The sequence below is a fragment of the Dictyostelium discoideum genome (assembly GCF_000004695.1).
Source record: "Dictyostelium discoideum AX4 chromosome 2 chromosome, whole genome shotgun sequence".
NCBI classification, from domain to species: domain Eukaryota; phylum Evosea; class Eumycetozoa; order Dictyosteliales; family Dictyosteliaceae; genus Dictyostelium; species Dictyostelium discoideum.
Window position 1 is genome coordinate 2,544,604 of NC_007088.5, and position 17,026 is coordinate 2,561,629.

Genomic DNA, 17,026 nt, shown 5'->3' on the forward strand with positions numbered 1-17,026 from the left:
AAAAAAAAATAAAAAAATAAAAATAAATTCTTAAAAAAAAGAAAATTGTTTATTTGTTTATTTTTTTTTTTTATTATTTCAAAAACATCTTACTTTTTTTTTTTTTTTTTATAAATTAATTTTATTAAAATCAATTGATAATAATTTACAAGTTTTATTCCATAAATTAATAGTATTATTTGGATTTGAAGCAAATTTTGAAGGTTCAGTAATTTTTGTTAAAGTAAAGTATTTACCTTTTTCATTTAATTTATTTAAAGTTAAATTTGCTAAAGCACTACCCATATCATCTAATTTATTACCTTTGAAATAAACCAACACTGGTAAAACTAAATTATTTGCAAACCAACCATGCTTTTCGAATAAATGAGTTACAGCGAAACCAGGATGTAGTGAATTCACTTTAATATCACTACCCTTTTCAATTAATTTATTTTGTAACTCTTTAGAGAATAAAATATTATATAATTTAGATTTGGAATATTCATAATTACTACTTGAGAAATCAGTATTGTTTTTATCTTCTTTGCCTAAAGTTTGCTCAAAATCCAATTGTGTCACTCTGTCATGCATTTTCGATGCGACGAATACTATATTACCACCATGCTTTGATTGATTTAATTTTGGTAATAATAAAAGTGTTAATAATGATGGACCCAAATGATTTACACCCATTGTCGATTCGTAACCGTCTGATGTGGTTTTAAATTCCGTATTGATTAAACCTGCATTGTTAACTAATATATCCAATGGTTCATTCAATTCATTAAATTCTTTAACAAATTCTTTAATTGATTCAAATGATGATAAATCCATTTTCATTAATTTTATATCAACATTTGCTTTAATTTCTTTTAATTCTTTTACAACTTTTTCACCTTTTTCAATATTTCTAACTGGTAATATAAATTTTAAATTATCTTCTAAAATTAAATAATTTAATGAATTACGACCAATACCATCTGTACCACCTGAAAATATTATAACTTTTTTATCTAATAATGATGATGATGATGATTCCATACTATTTTAAATATACAATTTTTATGAAATACAAATAAAAAATAAAATTATAAGCGGGGTTCTGTACACACAATCTATGAAAAAAAAATAAAAAATAAAAAAAATAAAAAAAATAAAAAAAAAAATTTTGGAAATTAAAAAAAAAATTAAAAAAAAAAGATTTATTTATTTTTATTTTATATAACATGAATATTAAATAAAAAATAAAATTAAAATAAATTAAATTAAAAAAAAATTCAGAGAATATTCGTTTATAAACACACCCCTGTACCCCTGTACCCCTCCCCCTTTTTTGTTTTTATTTATAGTTATTATTTCACTTTAAAATAAAAAAATAAAAAAAAAAATAAAAACAAAAAAGAAATAAAAATAATGTCAAACGCTATTTCGCAGTGGTTAAATAGATCATATCTAGCATCAATACCAAAGAAATATTTAGTATATATAAAAGAAAGAGATATTACAATTAAATATGGGAACCCACCAGACACATTAGTGACAGGTAAATCAGGTTGGGTAAGTTTATTAACAGATAATATTCAAACTGTAAGATATGCAATGAGAGATTTCAATGATGCTGCTGTAAAAAATTCAACAATTATTAAAATCTCTTCAAAATTACAAATGAACCCTAAACAATTCATGAAAGCAATGCCTAAAGAACTCTCTCAAAAGTTAGTCAAATTAAAAGATGACAGCCCAGAATCAATATCATTCACATTCGTTGACCTTGATGATAATTGGGAACCAGATGAATCACTCCTCTGTAAAGACTTTATTATCTCCAACCTGTCAAAACTCCAAAAAGAAAAATTCAAAGAACAAGAAGATATACAATTACTAGAACTACAACCACAACCACCACCAGAACTACAACAAGAAGAAAAACAAAAACAAAAATAATAATAAAAAAAAAAAAAAAAAAAAAAAAGTTAATGTGTAAAATGAAAAAGAAAATATTTGATTAAAAAAAAAAAAAAAATTATTTTTTATTAAATTTATAATTTTATTTAATAACTACAATAATTATTAAATGTATATAATGTATCACCTGAACTCATATCAGAGGCAGTAGTATTAAAGAATGGAGAAACGGCTTCACAAATCGTAGTTTGGTCTTGTGGATTAGTACAATTACTTCCATTATTTTCACAGGTCATTGCCATTGGGGTATTATTTAAACAGTAAAATTCACTAACTGTACCAAAGATTGGGATAAAAACTTGAGTTTGATTTGAAAAGGTTTCATAATATATAATATCACTATCGCCATCAGTACAATCACCATAGTTATGTGATACAACAGTTGAACTTGGTGCAATGAATGGTTGATCCTTGGTAATTTGAATGAGATAATAAATTTCTGGTGTTGATGATGAGGATGATGAGGAGGATGATGAATCATAATTTACTGATTGATAAAATGAGTTGAATACTAAATCTTTACCAGAGACACATTCACCAATTAAAGCAGTACGAGTTTTCATTGATTTAATTTCACAAAGTTCTGTTACACCTCCTTTGTTATAGTATTGAGTAAAACTTATTGAATTTTCTTGTTCTAAATATTTAAATAACCAATTTCTAGAATTATCAAAAGTGAAACAAGTATTAATTAAACCGCCATAACCAATACCTGATGGATTTCCACTACATTGTACACTTTCAAATGGAATGAAATTTACATATAATTTTTGATATGCATTTGAAAAACTAATTAATAATAATACTATTAAAAGTAATGGTGAAATTATTTGTTTCATTTTTTATTTTTTATTTTATTTTTATATATATATTGCGTGTGTATGTGTTTCTATTTGTTTTGTTTAGTTATTATAATATTTTTTTTTTTTTTTTTTTTTTTTATAAACTTAAATAGTTTTTTTTTTTAAAAAAAGAAATAACTGTTTATTTTTTTATTTTTTAAAAGAAAATGAGTTTTTGATTTTATTTTTAAAAGGCACGACCAAAGTGGTAATAAAGCTTCAAGAATTTCAGACCTGTGATGAAAAATTTCTTTTTATTTTTCATTTTTTCAAAATATCTTGATATTTTTTGTTTTTTTTTAACGAAAGAATGAAAAAAAAAAAAAAAAAATTAATTAAATTATTATTTTAGTTTTTTTAGGTCGCAAAGGGGAAGACAGAGAATATAAAGAGAAACCTTTTGAAAAGACACATTTCATTTTAGGTTATAATTAACTTTTTTTTTTCATTCAAAAAAAAAAAATAAAAATAAAAAAACAGACAGAAGCGTAGATATATTTTTTTTTTTTTTTATAAATACATTCAAGTTTAAAACAAATATTTATTTTTTAAAAAAATAAGATAATTAATTTATTAAAAATAAATAAAATTAAAAAAAAAAAAAAAAAAAAAGATAAATGTATCATTTTAGACAATTTTTTGATGATTAATTAAATAATAAAAAAAATAATGAAAAAAATTTGAAGATTAATTAAATAATAAAAAAAAAAAAAATTATTTTAAAAATTTTTGGGGAAAAATGATAATAACAAATAATATTATTAATAAATTTTATTACAAGTTTATTAATTATTTTTATAATTGCATTCATCTTTACAATTTTTTAAAACTGCTCTACATTTTGGATTTAATAATGCTCCTTTTGGACAATCTTTATAAAAATTTGGTTCTTTATTAATACAATCTACGAAACAGGTAATATCTTTCCCATTTACTGCATTTAAATTTGAAAGTAATGAGAAAATCACTAAAATAGCTATTAAAAATTTTAACATGATTATTTTTTATTTTTTATCTTTTTTTATAAAAAACCATAAAAATATATATATATTAATATATATAAATAAAATTTTTTTTTAAAGTTTTTTTTGATATATTTATTTATTTTTTACCTTTTTTAAATTATATTCCGATTTTTTAATAATAAAAAAAATAGTATCCAATTTATATACAAAAAAAAAAAACGATAAAATAATAAAATATAATAAAAAAAAAAAAAAACAATTAAAATTGTAAAATAAACCAATATCGGATAAAAGATAGGGCAATGTATGAATGTGTTGGTGTATGAAACCCGACATTAAAATTAAAAATAGGTCTGTTTTTTATTCAACTCCCACAAACACCACACATGATTTTAAGTTTTTTTATATTTTTTTATTTTTTATTTTTAATTATAACTTAATTTTATTTTCCCTATATAAACCATTTGTTTTTTGGATTTGGTTGGCAAAAACTAAATATAAAAAATTATCACATGTGGTATGGGTATGGGTTTTGATTACAAATCTAATTTATTTTAAATTTTTATTTCCATTTTTAAATATTTACAAAAATGTAAATTAAATCTTAAAATTTAAAATATCTTTGATAAGATTATTTTATTTGCAATTAAAAATTAAAATACTTAGAATAGAAATAATAAAAATAATAAAAAAAATAATAATAATAATAATATAAATAATAATACTACCAATAATAATAATAATAATACTACTAATAATTATACTACTAATTATAATAATAATAATAATAATAATAATAATAATAATAATAATAATAATAATAATAATACTAATAATAGTAATAATAAAAATAAAAATAATGATAATAAAAATAATAATAATGATAATAATAATAATTATTATAATTAATATTGAAAAAGGTTTTCTTATTTTTTTTTTTATTAAAATTAAATAATTAAATTAAATTAAAATAATTAAAGTAATAAAAATTTTTATTATTTTTAATTTTTATAATTTTAAAATTTAAATTTTTAAAATTATTAATGTTTTGCGCAACTAGCTTTGCATCTTCTAATAATATTTTTACAAGCAGTTCCTTTATAAACGTCTGTACAATCAATTGTATAATTTGGGTCATGATCAAGACAATCAAGAACACATTGCACTTCATATTTATTTTCTGATACTACCCACGAAATATTTAATGACAATAATAATACTAAAATTAATAAAAATAATTTTTTCTATTATTTTATTATTTATTTTTTTTATTTGGAATTATTAATATATATTTTTATATTTAAATATGAAATTCTAAAATATCAAAGTTACCATTTTTTAAAATTTTGTTTTTTTTTTAATAATATTTGATTAAAAATGGAAAAATAAAATAAAAACTTTTTATTCTTTTATTCTTTTTTTTATATTTTTTTATATAAAAAAAATTAAATTAATTAAAAGTAAAAAAAAAAAAATTAATAAATAATTATCATAAATAAAAAAAAAGAAATTAAATAAATGGATGGTTTTAGTAGTGGATGTATGAATGTATTATTTTGTAAAAATTTATTTCATTTTCAAGTAATATTTTATATTTCTTTTTTTTTTTTTTTTTTTATTTTTTTCTATCATGAGTTAAAATAGAAACACAGATTTTAAAACTAGATTAAAACTATATGTTAGATAAAAATGTTATTATATTTATATTTTTAAAAAACTTTATTTGTTTTTAATTGGATATTCATATTTATTTTAAATTTTATTTTGGAAAATGTAAACTTTTTTTTTTTTTTTTTTTTTTTATCAAAAAAAAAACAAGGATTTAAAATTAGATTTAAAAAATAACTTCAAAAGGAAAGTTTTATTTATATTATTAAACTTTAATTGGGTATTTTTTATTTTAATTTTTAATTTTTTTTATTTTTTTTTAATTAAAATTAAAGTATTTTATTTTATTTTATTTTATTTTAAATTTTTTTTTTTTTTTAATTTTTTTAATTTTTTTTTTTTTATATTATTTGTTTTTTTTTATTATTATTATTATTTTAATTTAATTAAATTGGTTTGAAATTTTTCTATCTTCATATTCTTTCATTTTACCAATATTTTCATAATAAGAAGATGAAGCAAATGGACCATAACTTTGATATTTTGTATTTATCATTGATTTGTAGTCAATTTTTCTATTTTTCATATTTTGATATTCTTGACCACGTCCTTTATTTGCCCAGTAGGAACCAGATGTTTTTGGACCCAATTTTTCATATTCAGCCAAATCAAAGGGTGGTTTTCCAACTCCATCGATTTTCATAATTTCAGTTGTTGGTCTTTCCATTAAATCGGTTGTTGAATGTTTACGATAACCTGGGATACTTATAGCATTATCATTGATCCACTCTATAACTTTGTTACCATGTAAATGATTGAATGCTGATAATACCATTAAAGAGAGTAATACTGCAAATACTGCTGGAAATAATGCTCTAAAAGTTTCATTAAATGTTAAACTTCTTTGTTGTCTTGATACATTTCTTGCTGGATATGGTCCAGTTCTTGATTTATTATAAATATATTTGGTCTCTGAAAATGATCCTCTACGACCACCTGAAAATGTTGATGGAGAATTCATTTTTAATAAATTAATTATTATTTTTTTTTTTTCTTTTTTTTTTTTTTTTTTTTTTAATACATTAAAATATAATTATAATTATTTAAATATGATAATGAAATTATTATTATTTTTATTATTATTATTATTATTATTATTATTTTATTTTTAAATTTTTTAGAATAAATAAATAAATAAATAAATAAATAAATAAATATTAGTTTATAGAAAAAAAAAAAAAGAAAATAGAAAATTAAAAACACTCTTTTATTGAGAAATTAAAAAAAAAAAATAAATAATAAATAAATTAATTATAAATCTTTTTTTTTCCTTTTTTAAAATAACTATGGTTTTGACCCCGAAAAAAAAAAATAAAAAAAAAATAAAAAAAAAATAAAAAAAAAAAATAAAAATAGTTTTTATGACTTTTTTTAGTAATTTTTTTACAGTTTTTTCAAAACAAAACTAAAAGTGGTTAGAAAAACTTTTTCGTTTCTGTCATCATATGAAACATTACTAATGGTATTACAAAAGGAAAAAAATAAATTATTGCACTATAACTATCCTTACATAAAAAAGGAATGTCCCTTTTTTAATTCTAAAAATATATTATTATGATATTTTAATTAATAAAAAAATAAAAAAAAATAAAAAATAAAAAAAAGATTCAGATTTTAATTAATTTAATTTTTTCTATTTGTTTATTTTTTTTTTTTTTTAATTAAAATCTTTTTATTTTATTTTATTTATTTTTTATTTTTATTTTGAAATATACAATTCAGTTGAGTTTAATATTATATTATTATATTATTATTATTATTATTATTATTATTATTATTATTATTATTATTATTATTATTATTATTATTATTATTATTATTATTATTTCTATTCATTACCTTTTTTTTAATAAAATTTAGGAAAAAACAATTCTTAAAAAAAGTAATTATTTTTCCATACTTTTCTAAAAGAATAATTGGGTGGTGTGAAAAACAAAGGTATATACCATGTGTTATTTTTTTTTTTTTTTTTTTTTCTAATTATTTTAATTGGTTTTTTTTTTTTTTTTTTTTTTTTTTTTAATTATAAAGTTCCATTATTTACTTTATCTAAAAAGTTCTTTCTTTCTAAATAACCATCTTTTTTTTGTTGTTCTATTATATGTTTTTCATTTTCATCTTGATCTTTAAATTTATCCCAATCTAATTTCGATTTTTCCAATGTATTAATTTTCTTTGGTTTTGATAAATTTGATAATAAATTATTTAATCCTCCTCTATTAATTAAAAAAATAAAATAAAATAAAATAAAATAAAATAAAATAAAATAAAATAAAATAAAATAAAATAAAATAAAATAAAATAATTAGTATACAACCATAATATTATTAAATATATAATTATATAATTTGATGAAATTACTTTGATTTTGATGTCATCGGTTTTGGAGGTGGAGGAGATGATTTTTTAACTTCAATTCTCTCACCTGCAAATTCCACAATCTCTGTTTCTATATTCGATTTATTTATAGTTGTTGTTGTTGCTGCTGCCACTCCTACTGTTGTTGATATTGAGACTGTTTGTGGTGGTGTAGTTGATTCTGTGGGTTCATTGGTGTTAGTATCTGTAGTTGTTGTTGTTGTATTACTATCTATGTTATTATTATTATTATTATTATTATTATTATTATTATTATTATTATTATTATTATTATTATTATTATTATTATTATTATTATTATTATTATTATTATTATTATTATTATTATTATTATTATTATTATTAGATGTTATAGTATCAGTGGTTTCATTAGTGGCTGTAGTTGTTGTTGTAGTTGTTGTTGTAGTTTCTTTATTCATTTCCTCCCAAATTTTATCTACACCTGTCTTTTCTTCTACTATTGTTACTGTATTCTCATCAACATCACCATTATCATTATCATTGTCACTTTCAATTAAAACAACTTCAGCATCTACATCTATTCTATTATATTATATTATGTTATAAAATTAATATAAATTTAATTTTATTTAATAAAATATAAAAACTTACACTCTTTTTTTATTTGAACCATTATCTGAATCTTTAGTTTTTCTTTTACGTGTTGTTGTGTCATCTTGTTCTTCATCTTCGCTATCTCCTGATGATGGTTCATAATCTTCATCCTCACTGTCTTCAATATCCTCTTCAACAAATTCTGGTATTACCACAGTTCTACTTCTGGTTTGAACTACCAATTTATTCTTTTCACTTTTTGACATGTCTTCGAAATCGTTTTGAAAATACAATATTAAAAATAAAAATAAAAATAAAAAAAAAATTAAAAATTAAAAATAATTTTAATAAAAAAAAAAAAAAAAAATTAAAAAAATTAAAATAAAACAACTCAATTTGAATATTATTATTTTAAGGAATATGGATTTATTTATCCAAAATTAAATATATTTAATTGTTTTTTGGGTATTTTTTTTTTTTTTTTTTTTTTTTTTTTTTTTCAGTAATGTTTAAATTTTTACATATTTTGAATCAAAATTTTAATTAATTTTAATTAAAAATATTGTTTCAGTTTATAATTGGAAATATGTAAAATAAAAAAAAAATAAAAAAAAAACCAAAATTTTTAGTTCAAATAGTTAAATTTTAATTCAGATAAAGCCATGATATTAAAAAAATAAATAAAATAAAAAAAAAGTGTATATGTCGGATCAAAAAAAAAAAAATAAAAAAAAAAAAAATAAAAAATTAAAAAAAAACAAATTATTATTTGAAAATTTTTAATTGGGTTAAAAAAAAAAAATGTTCGGACAACTTTTTTTTTTTTACAGAGTTGTAATACTTTTCATAAGTGAATGTTTTATTTGTTTTCTGAAAATAAACCAATCCATATTAATTTTTATTATTATTATTATTATTATTATTATTATTATTAAATTTTTTTTTTTTTTTTAATTTTTTCAGCCTGAACATTTGTTGTTTTTATCTGTTGGGTCAATAAATATCTATATTAAAAGCCATTTTTTTTTTTTTTTTTCATTTTTTTTTTTTCATTTTTTTAATTTTTTTTTTTTTTTTTTTTTTTTATTATTGTTGTGTTGTACATAATCTATATTTAGAGGTTTTAATATTTATCTATTTTTTTTTTATTTAATAATTTTTTTTAATTTTTTTATTAATTCAATTATTTTTGTACATAAAAGAAAAAAAAATAAAAAAAAAAAAAAAAAAAAAAACCCTTCACAAAAAAAAAAAAAAAAAAAAAAAAAATTCACCAATTAAGAAATAAGAATTAAGAAATAAGAAATAAGAAATAAAAATAACCTTTATTGTACATTATTCTTTAAAAAAAAAAAAAAAAAAAAAAAAAAATGGAAAAATCTTTTGGTAAGTTTAACTTTGAAATAGTCAAAAAAAATAAAAAAATAAAAAAAAAAATAAAAATAAAAAAAAAATAAAAAATTCTTACCAAATTGTAAAATAAATATCTAAACAGCACAACAAATGTTAGAACAACTTTCAGAGAATGTTAGTCAACTTATTTTAACAGTTTTAGAATTAAAAGATAAAAATGCAAATTTACCAGTTGTAGAAGTTGTATGTATAAATACATTATTATTTATTAATATTATTTTTATATATTGAATAGTGGATACTAAATGTTTTTTTTTTAATAATACCAGACAGCAATTGCAAATGCAGCATCATCAATATCAGATATTGCAATTAAATTAGCAGATGCAGAATATTCAAATTATCCAAGTATCTATAATGAAATTATTAATACAACAACAAATATGTCAACAATTAAAAAAACCACAATTGATTGTATTGCAAACTTTCAAACAACAACTAATAAACAATTATCTTGGTCAAACTTAATTCAATCTTGTAAAAATATTGCAAATGAAACTTATAAAATTTTAAAAGTAATTTATGATGCAGATATTAAAAGGTAAATAAAAAAAATAAAAAAAATAAACAATAAATTTATTAATAATTTATAATTACTAATATTATTTTTCTAAACATATAAAAAAAAAAAAAAAAAAAAAAAAAAAAAAAAAAAGATTAAAACATTTAATTGAAACTTGTAAAAATCAATTTAAAAATAATGAAAATTCATTTGGTATGATTGATAGAGAAGAGTTTAATGGATTTGGAGAATTAGTAAATCAAACTATTTCAAATTTAATTGAATATTCATCATGTTTAGAAGTTAAAGCAAAGGAGAATCAATTATCATCTCCATTACAAAATCAATTTATAGATGACGATGACGATGATATTATTAAATTATCACAACAATTGGTAGAGGATGCCAATCGTTTAATTGATATTGTTAATGATATCTTTTCAGATTTAGACGATCCATCACAAAAACAAAAATTTATAAATCATCAAAATTCATTATTAAATCAATTAAATCATACTTTTAATTTAATCCAAACAAATTCACCAACTTTATCATTACCAGAATTTACAAATGTAAATAATTATATTCAATCACCAATTCCATCACAATATTCAACTTCAAATATTAAAACAATTTATAATGATAATAATAATAGTAATAATAATAATAATAATAATAGTATTGAAATTAATAATGAAATTAATAATAATAATAATATTGATAAGAATGAAAATAATAATTTACTAAATGATTTAATAAGAGGTATTTCTAAAAGTTGTATTGAAGAATTAAGAGCAGCATGTAGAGGTGATCCAATGGCAACTGAAACAATTTCAAATTCAATTCAACAATTAATACCAATTTTAAATGATACTTTAAATCAACATATAAAGAATAATAATAATATTAATAAAAATGAAAAAGAGATTTTAGAAAAATCAATAAATAAATTAAAGAATGATTTAATTCAAAAATATATTCAATCAGCAACATTAGTAACAAGATCATCAGGTAATCAAAATGTAAAGAATGATGAAATTAATAAAATGATTGAAGGTTTAGAATCAATTCAAGATTGTTTAAATTCAATCGATGGTATAGTTTCAACAAAAGAAGATCAATTTTTAAATGCAATTAAAGCAAAAGAAGATGTTTTAACCATTTTATCAGATCATTCAATTGCAAATAATACTCAAGCAATAGTTGGTACATTAAAACACTTAGCAAAGAATCAACATCAAATTGAAGCATTAATAACAAGTACATCAACAACACCAGATGATGATAATAATAATAATAATAATAGTTCAATTAATCCAGAAATTAATGAAGCAGTTTCAAAATTATCAGAATTATTACCATTACAAATTCAAGCTGCAAAACTTTACTTAAAAGATTCAACAAATCTTGAAAATAGAAAACAATTTACTGATATTTCAAATTCAATGAAATTACCATTATCAAAGATTCAATCATTAATGGAACCATCAACAATTTCAGATTCAAATGAATTATTATCAAAACAAGAAAATTCTTCAAATCAAGTTTTATTAAATAATATCAACAACAATAGTAACAATAATAATAATAATAATATTGAAGAAAATTCAAAACTAATTGATAAATTATTAAAAGATTTAGAAAATGATAATGCAAATTTAGTTGGATTAATTGAATCTGAATTAGTATTATCAAATGATACATTATTAAAAGAATTTGTAAAGAAAACAATTGATCAACTTTTAAAAGAAGTTCAAAATAGAAGAGATATTGGTATGAATAAATTTTCAAAATCACCATTTGATAAGGATGTAAAACAAGAGTTTTTAAAATCAAATCAATTGATATCAGATTTATCAAAATCATTAATTGATTGTTTGAAATCATTTGAAGTTGTACCATTATTAAAATTACAATTATTAAATTGCCATCCACAATCGGTTACACCAAATTCACCAAAATTACAATCAACTCAAAAAGATATAAATAATAGAATTAATTCTATAATTTATAATTACAAAGATCAAATGCTTGATCAACCATTAATTGAAAATCAAATTAAACAATTAGAATCTTATCAAAATCAATTAAATCAAGAATTATCAAAAGATTTAAATGGTTCAAAAGATAATTTATCATATATTTTAGATAATATAATTAATAATATATCAAATTTATCAAATTTACCATCTTCCTCCACTAATGATGGTGATGGTGGTGGTCGTCAAGTAATTATACCAATTGAAAATTTAAATGATGAAATTATTGATGGAATTAATGAAGAGATTAATAAAGAGATTATTAAAGAAAATAAAGAAAATGAAATTAAAAGAGATAATGAAAGATTAGAAGAATTGAAACAATTGGAAAATCTATCAAATGACCAAAAACTTTTAAAATTATTTAATGATTTAATTCAATATTTAAAGAATAATGAAGCAAATAAATCAGTTGTTACATTGAAACAATTAATTGGTGAGCAAGATAAACTAATTCAATTGGGTAATGAAATTAAACAAAATTCAAATAGTCAAGATTTTAAAGATCAAATTGATTCTTCAATAAATCTATTTAAAAATTCAATATCCTCTTCAATCGCATTGGCTGGTAAAACTGCAAAAATTAATGATGATCCACAATTAACAAAAGCTTGTAAAACTGTTAAAAAATCAATAATTGAATTAACAAGATTATTAAAATTAAATCCATTAATTGAAGAATTATCATCATATCAACAAGCTTTATTATTAAAACCACACCCAATTAATGAGAATATAATTAAAGGTTTTAAAGAACATCAAATTAATTCAAGATATTATATTGAAACTGCTTATCAAGTTGGTAAAGATGATTTAATATCTCAATCAATTGAAAAAATAGTTTATCAACAAAGTGAACTATTGAAATTGGCTTCAAATCATTTGACTTCAAAAGAAGTTTCTGAAACCTTGGATCCAAATATTCAATTACTTTTAGCAAATTCCTTGGAAACTGTAAAGAAATCTATCGTTGATCAAGTTGAAGCTGCTTTATCATTCTTGGAGAGTGAAAAAAGTGATGATCAAATTGAAAAACTTTTAACAATCCTAGATACAGTTTCAGAGAGTGTTGATAATTGTTCAAAATCAATTTTCTTTGCAACTGGTAAAGGTAAACAACAACAAGATTTATCACCAACTACAATCTCTCAAAATACAATTAAACAATCAATAAATTCAATTATACCAACATTAACATTACAAGCAACACAATTACAATCAAATCCAAATGATAAAGAATTAGAGAAAAAACATCAACAATTATTAGATCAAATTATTCAACCATTAGAACAATTAATTTTAAATCCAAATATTAATCAAATAATTGATAAAGAAAATATTGAAAATAATAATAATAATAATAACAATGATAATAATAATAATAATGATGATGATGATGATGAAGAAGAAGATAAAAAGATTAAAAAATTAATTAATGATGAAAAGAAAGAATTAGATAAATTAGAATCAAATGCATTAGATTCAGATTCAAAAGGTGTTGTTGAATCATCAAGATCATTAGTTAAATTACATCAAGAAATATTATCATTAGCAGATTCATTAACAAGTTCAACGGCAGTATTAATTGATGCTAATCAAAATAATGCAGATTTTGAAAGAAATTTAATAATTAAAGAATGTTCAAAAGAATTATCAACATTAATACCATTACAATTACAAACTATTAAATCAATGTTACAATCAAAAGATATACCAACCGAAGCATCCTATCAAAAGAAAGTTGGTTTCATTAATAATCAAATTAAAAGAAACTTAAATGAAATTGAAAAACAATCTTCAAATAATAATTCAAATTATAAATTAATTTCTAAAACACCTTATTACTCTGACCAATTTAAAAAACTTTCAAATAAAATCGATAATAATGGTATGTTAATTAAAGATGAAAATCAATTTAAAGTAAATTTAAAACGTTTAGAGAAATTGGCTGGAAAATGTATAGATTCTTCAAATTTCGATTTATCAAGACAACAATCTTATTTAGATAAAGAAAGACAACAAAGAATTAGAGATGCAATTAATAAATTAGAAAATAAATTAAATGGTAAAAATAATGATTCCACCGATGATTTATCAAATAAAATTAATCAATATTTAAAACAACCCCTAAATCCAATTTCAAGAGAACAATTTGAAAAAGTTAGATCACAATTCCAACAAACTTTAGATAATTTAATTAATGAACAATTATCAACACCATTACAATTATTATTAAATCATTCAAATTTAATTCAAAAATTATCAAGACAATCAACTCAACAACCAATTAATAATAATAATAATGCTAATAATAATGTAAAAATTCAAGAAACTACAAAAAAAATTTTAGAAAATTATTCAAAATTAAAACAACAATTAATTAATAATGATATAAAATTAAATGAAAGTAAAAAATTAATAATTGGTAAATCATTAAAAGAAATTGAAACTTTAACACCTCAATTAATTGTTGCATCAAATAATTGTTTAAATGATAATAATAATGATCAAAAGAAGAGAGAATTATTAGAGAATTTACAAACTAAAATTGAATCACCAATTTATGAAATTTTAAATCAATTAGATTCAATTGATCCTATATTCCAATTTAAAAATGCAATTAAACAATATCAAGCAACTTTAATTAAATTAAATGATTCAATTGATGTTTCAACAGTGACCAATGATAATTCAAAACAAATTGATGAATATATTTCAAAACTATCAAATTTACAATCAAATCATTTAATACCATTATTGAAACAACAAGGTTTAAATGAAAAAGAATTAAAAGAATTTGAATCACAATTGAAATCTAAATTATCTGATGTTAACTCAATTTCAAAAGATTATTTAAAGAATTTGAAACAGTCTAAATTGACAGACACAATTAAAGCTGAGAAGGATATGTCAATCTCTTCACTTTGTAATTTAATAAATTCAATTCAAAGTATTAATCAACCAAAGATTGAAGATAATCGTATCAAACTATCACAATCCTCTCAATCAAAATCAAAAGATATTAAACAATTGGTTGATTCAATTAAGTCAAATAATCTATTGCCAATTGTTGAATCACCAAATAAAATTGAACGTTATGTTTCAATTCAAACAAATTCAACTAAACCAATATTTTCATCATCATCATCAAATAATGGTAAAATCATTTCAACAGCTCAAGTAAATTATAAACCAAGATCATCTTCACAACCTCAAAAACCAATTTTAACAAATACAAATAATATTACAATTACAAAACCAATTAGACCAATTGAAACTAGAGTACCAATTAAATTAACAACTCAACCTCAATCTACAAATCCTAAAACTGTACCACCAACAACAACTACTACTACAGAAGCAACTACAACAGCAACAAAACCAATACCAAATAAAACACCACAACCAATTAATACTTTTAAACCAAGTGATAAAGGTGCATCATTAGAAGATTCATGTATTAATGCAGCAAATCAAATGTCAAATATATCAGGTAATGAACAACTTGGTACAATTGGTAAAGAATTGGAAGCTTATGCAAATGCAATTAAAATTGGTGATAAAAAACAAATTTTATTATGTGGTAGAAATATATCTATACTTTTAAATAAATATTCAACAGAGGTTTCAAATAATATTAAATCAACTCCAACTTCAAATAAAATGTTACAAACAAGATGTAGTCATGGTATTGGTGTTTTACAAACACTAAGTTGTCAATTTAAAATTTTATCAAGTGTTAAAGCTGCTTCTGATGAAAAAGATTCTGACTCTGATTCACAATTAACTTCAATGGTTAATCAATTAACTTCAACTTTATTAGATTTAAATACAAGTACAAGTACTTTAAACAAATTTAAAAAGTAAAAAAATAAAAAAAAATAAATAAATAAAAAAAATAAAAATAATAAATAATAAAAATAATTTTAAAATAATAAATAATAAAAATAATTTTTCTAAACAAAAAAAAAAATAAAAATAAAAATAAAAAAAATAATAATAATAATAATTATTAAACAGAAAAAATAAGGAAAAAGTTTGACCATAATTTTTAAAACTCCTAGTAATTTGTTTTTTGTGTTTAACAGGTTGGTAATAATAAAAGAAAAAAAAAAAAAAAATTAAGTAATTATTTAATCTCAGATCAAAATAATTTGGTGAATGAAATGAAAAGAATAAAGATAAAACAAGTATTTAAAAAAAAAAAAAAAAAAAAAAAATCTAATATAAATTAAACTTTTTATTATTTTTCTTCTTTTTTTTTTTTTTATTTTTTTTTTTAATCGTTTCTTTTATAAAATTTTATTTAAAATATCCAATTTTTAAATTTTTTTTTATTATAATTTTAAAAATAAAATGTGAATGAAAATTCGTCATTTTGAAAGTAAAAGGTCATTTAAAGTTCCAATTAAAAGAAAAATAATAATAAAAAGATTTTTTAGATAAATTAATTTTTTTTTTTTTTTCTATTCTATTTATTATTTGTTCTTTTAATAATTAATTTTTTTTTTTTTTTTTCATTGTGTGGTAAGATTCAGTAATATTTTTTCAATTGGATTTCATTTTTTTTTTCCTTTCGAAAGATATACATTTTGAATCATAATTTTTTAAATAGATAATTTTACGGCGAATGGGATTCAAAATGGCATGCAGGTGCTTTTTTTTTTTTTTTTTTTTTTTGCTTGTTATTTTTAGATTATTAAAAAAATAAGAAAC

At 19.2% G+C, this 17,026-nt stretch overlaps 9 protein-coding genes across 9 annotated transcripts; 3 read left to right on the forward strand and 6 right to left on the reverse strand.

Moving 5' to 3' along the window:
• Positions 1-108: 108 nt before the first annotated feature.
• On the reverse strand, positions 109-1,023 carry DDB_G0295833 (short-chain dehydrogenase/reductase family protein; the record flags this gene model as incomplete). Its single annotated transcript, XM_002649142.1, has 1 exon — positions 109-1,023. One exon carries the CDS (start codon positions 1,021-1,023, stop codon positions 109-111), a length of 915 nt encoding a protein of 304 aa, XP_002649188.1.
• Positions 1,024-1,395: 372 nt separating this feature from the next.
• Positions 1,396-1,926, forward strand: DDB_G0273115 (hypothetical protein; the record flags this gene model as incomplete). Its single annotated transcript, XM_639615.1, has 1 exon — positions 1,396-1,926. The coding sequence occupies one exon, from the start codon at positions 1,396-1,398 to the stop codon at positions 1,924-1,926; it is 531 nt and encodes a 176-aa protein (XP_644707.1).
• Positions 1,927-2,033: 107 nt separating this feature from the next.
• On the reverse strand, positions 2,034-2,786 carry DDB_G0273113 (hypothetical protein; the record flags this gene model as incomplete). Its single annotated transcript, XM_639616.1, has 1 exon — positions 2,034-2,786. The coding sequence occupies one exon, from the start codon at positions 2,784-2,786 to the stop codon at positions 2,034-2,036; it is 753 nt and encodes a 250-aa protein (XP_644708.1).
• A 788-nt stretch (positions 2,787-3,574) lies between these two features.
• DDB_G0273111 (hypothetical protein) lies at positions 3,575-3,784 on the reverse strand (the record flags this gene model as incomplete). The annotated part of the gene is made up of 1 exon (XM_639617.1): positions 3,575-3,784. One exon carries the CDS (start codon positions 3,782-3,784, stop codon positions 3,575-3,577), a length of 210 nt encoding a protein of 69 aa, XP_644709.1.
• Positions 3,785-4,056: 272 nt separating this feature from the next.
• DDB_G0273335 (hypothetical protein) lies at positions 4,057-4,663 on the forward strand (the record flags this gene model as incomplete). The annotated part of the gene is made up of 2 exons (XM_639618.1): positions 4,057-4,074; positions 4,421-4,663. The coding sequence occupies 2 exons, from the start codon at positions 4,057-4,059 to the stop codon at positions 4,661-4,663; spliced, it is 261 nt and encodes an 86-aa protein (XP_644710.1).
• A 131-nt stretch (positions 4,664-4,794) lies between these two features.
• DDB_G0273337 (hypothetical protein) lies at positions 4,795-5,499 on the reverse strand (the record flags this gene model as incomplete). The annotated part of the gene is made up of 3 exons (XM_639619.1): positions 4,795-4,973; positions 5,153-5,168; positions 5,473-5,499. 3 exons carry the CDS (start codon positions 5,497-5,499, stop codon positions 4,795-4,797), a joined length of 222 nt encoding a protein of 73 aa, XP_644711.1.
• Positions 5,500-5,804: 305 nt separating this feature from the next.
• Positions 5,805-6,383, reverse strand: DDB_G0273273 (hypothetical protein; the record flags this gene model as incomplete). Its single annotated transcript, XM_639620.1, has 1 exon — positions 5,805-6,383. The coding sequence occupies one exon, from the start codon at positions 6,381-6,383 to the stop codon at positions 5,805-5,807; it is 579 nt and encodes a 192-aa protein (XP_644712.1).
• Positions 6,384-7,156: 773 nt separating this feature from the next.
• Positions 7,157-8,622, reverse strand: DDB_G0273109 (hypothetical protein; the record flags this gene model as incomplete). The annotated part of the gene is made up of 4 exons (XM_639621.1): positions 7,157-7,261; positions 7,467-7,638; positions 7,784-8,344; positions 8,414-8,622. The coding sequence occupies 4 exons, from the start codon at positions 8,620-8,622 to the stop codon at positions 7,157-7,159; spliced, it is 1,047 nt and encodes a 348-aa protein (XP_644713.1).
• Positions 8,623-9,726: 1,104 nt separating this feature from the next.
• fip-1 (filament-interacting protein) lies at positions 9,727-16,177 on the forward strand (the record flags this gene model as incomplete). Its single annotated transcript, XM_639622.2, has 4 exons — positions 9,727-9,742; positions 9,852-9,952; positions 10,039-10,310; positions 10,426-16,177. 4 exons carry the CDS (start codon positions 9,727-9,729, stop codon positions 16,175-16,177), a joined length of 6,141 nt encoding a protein of 2,046 aa, XP_644714.2.
• Between the last annotated feature and the right edge of the window lie 849 nt (positions 16,178-17,026).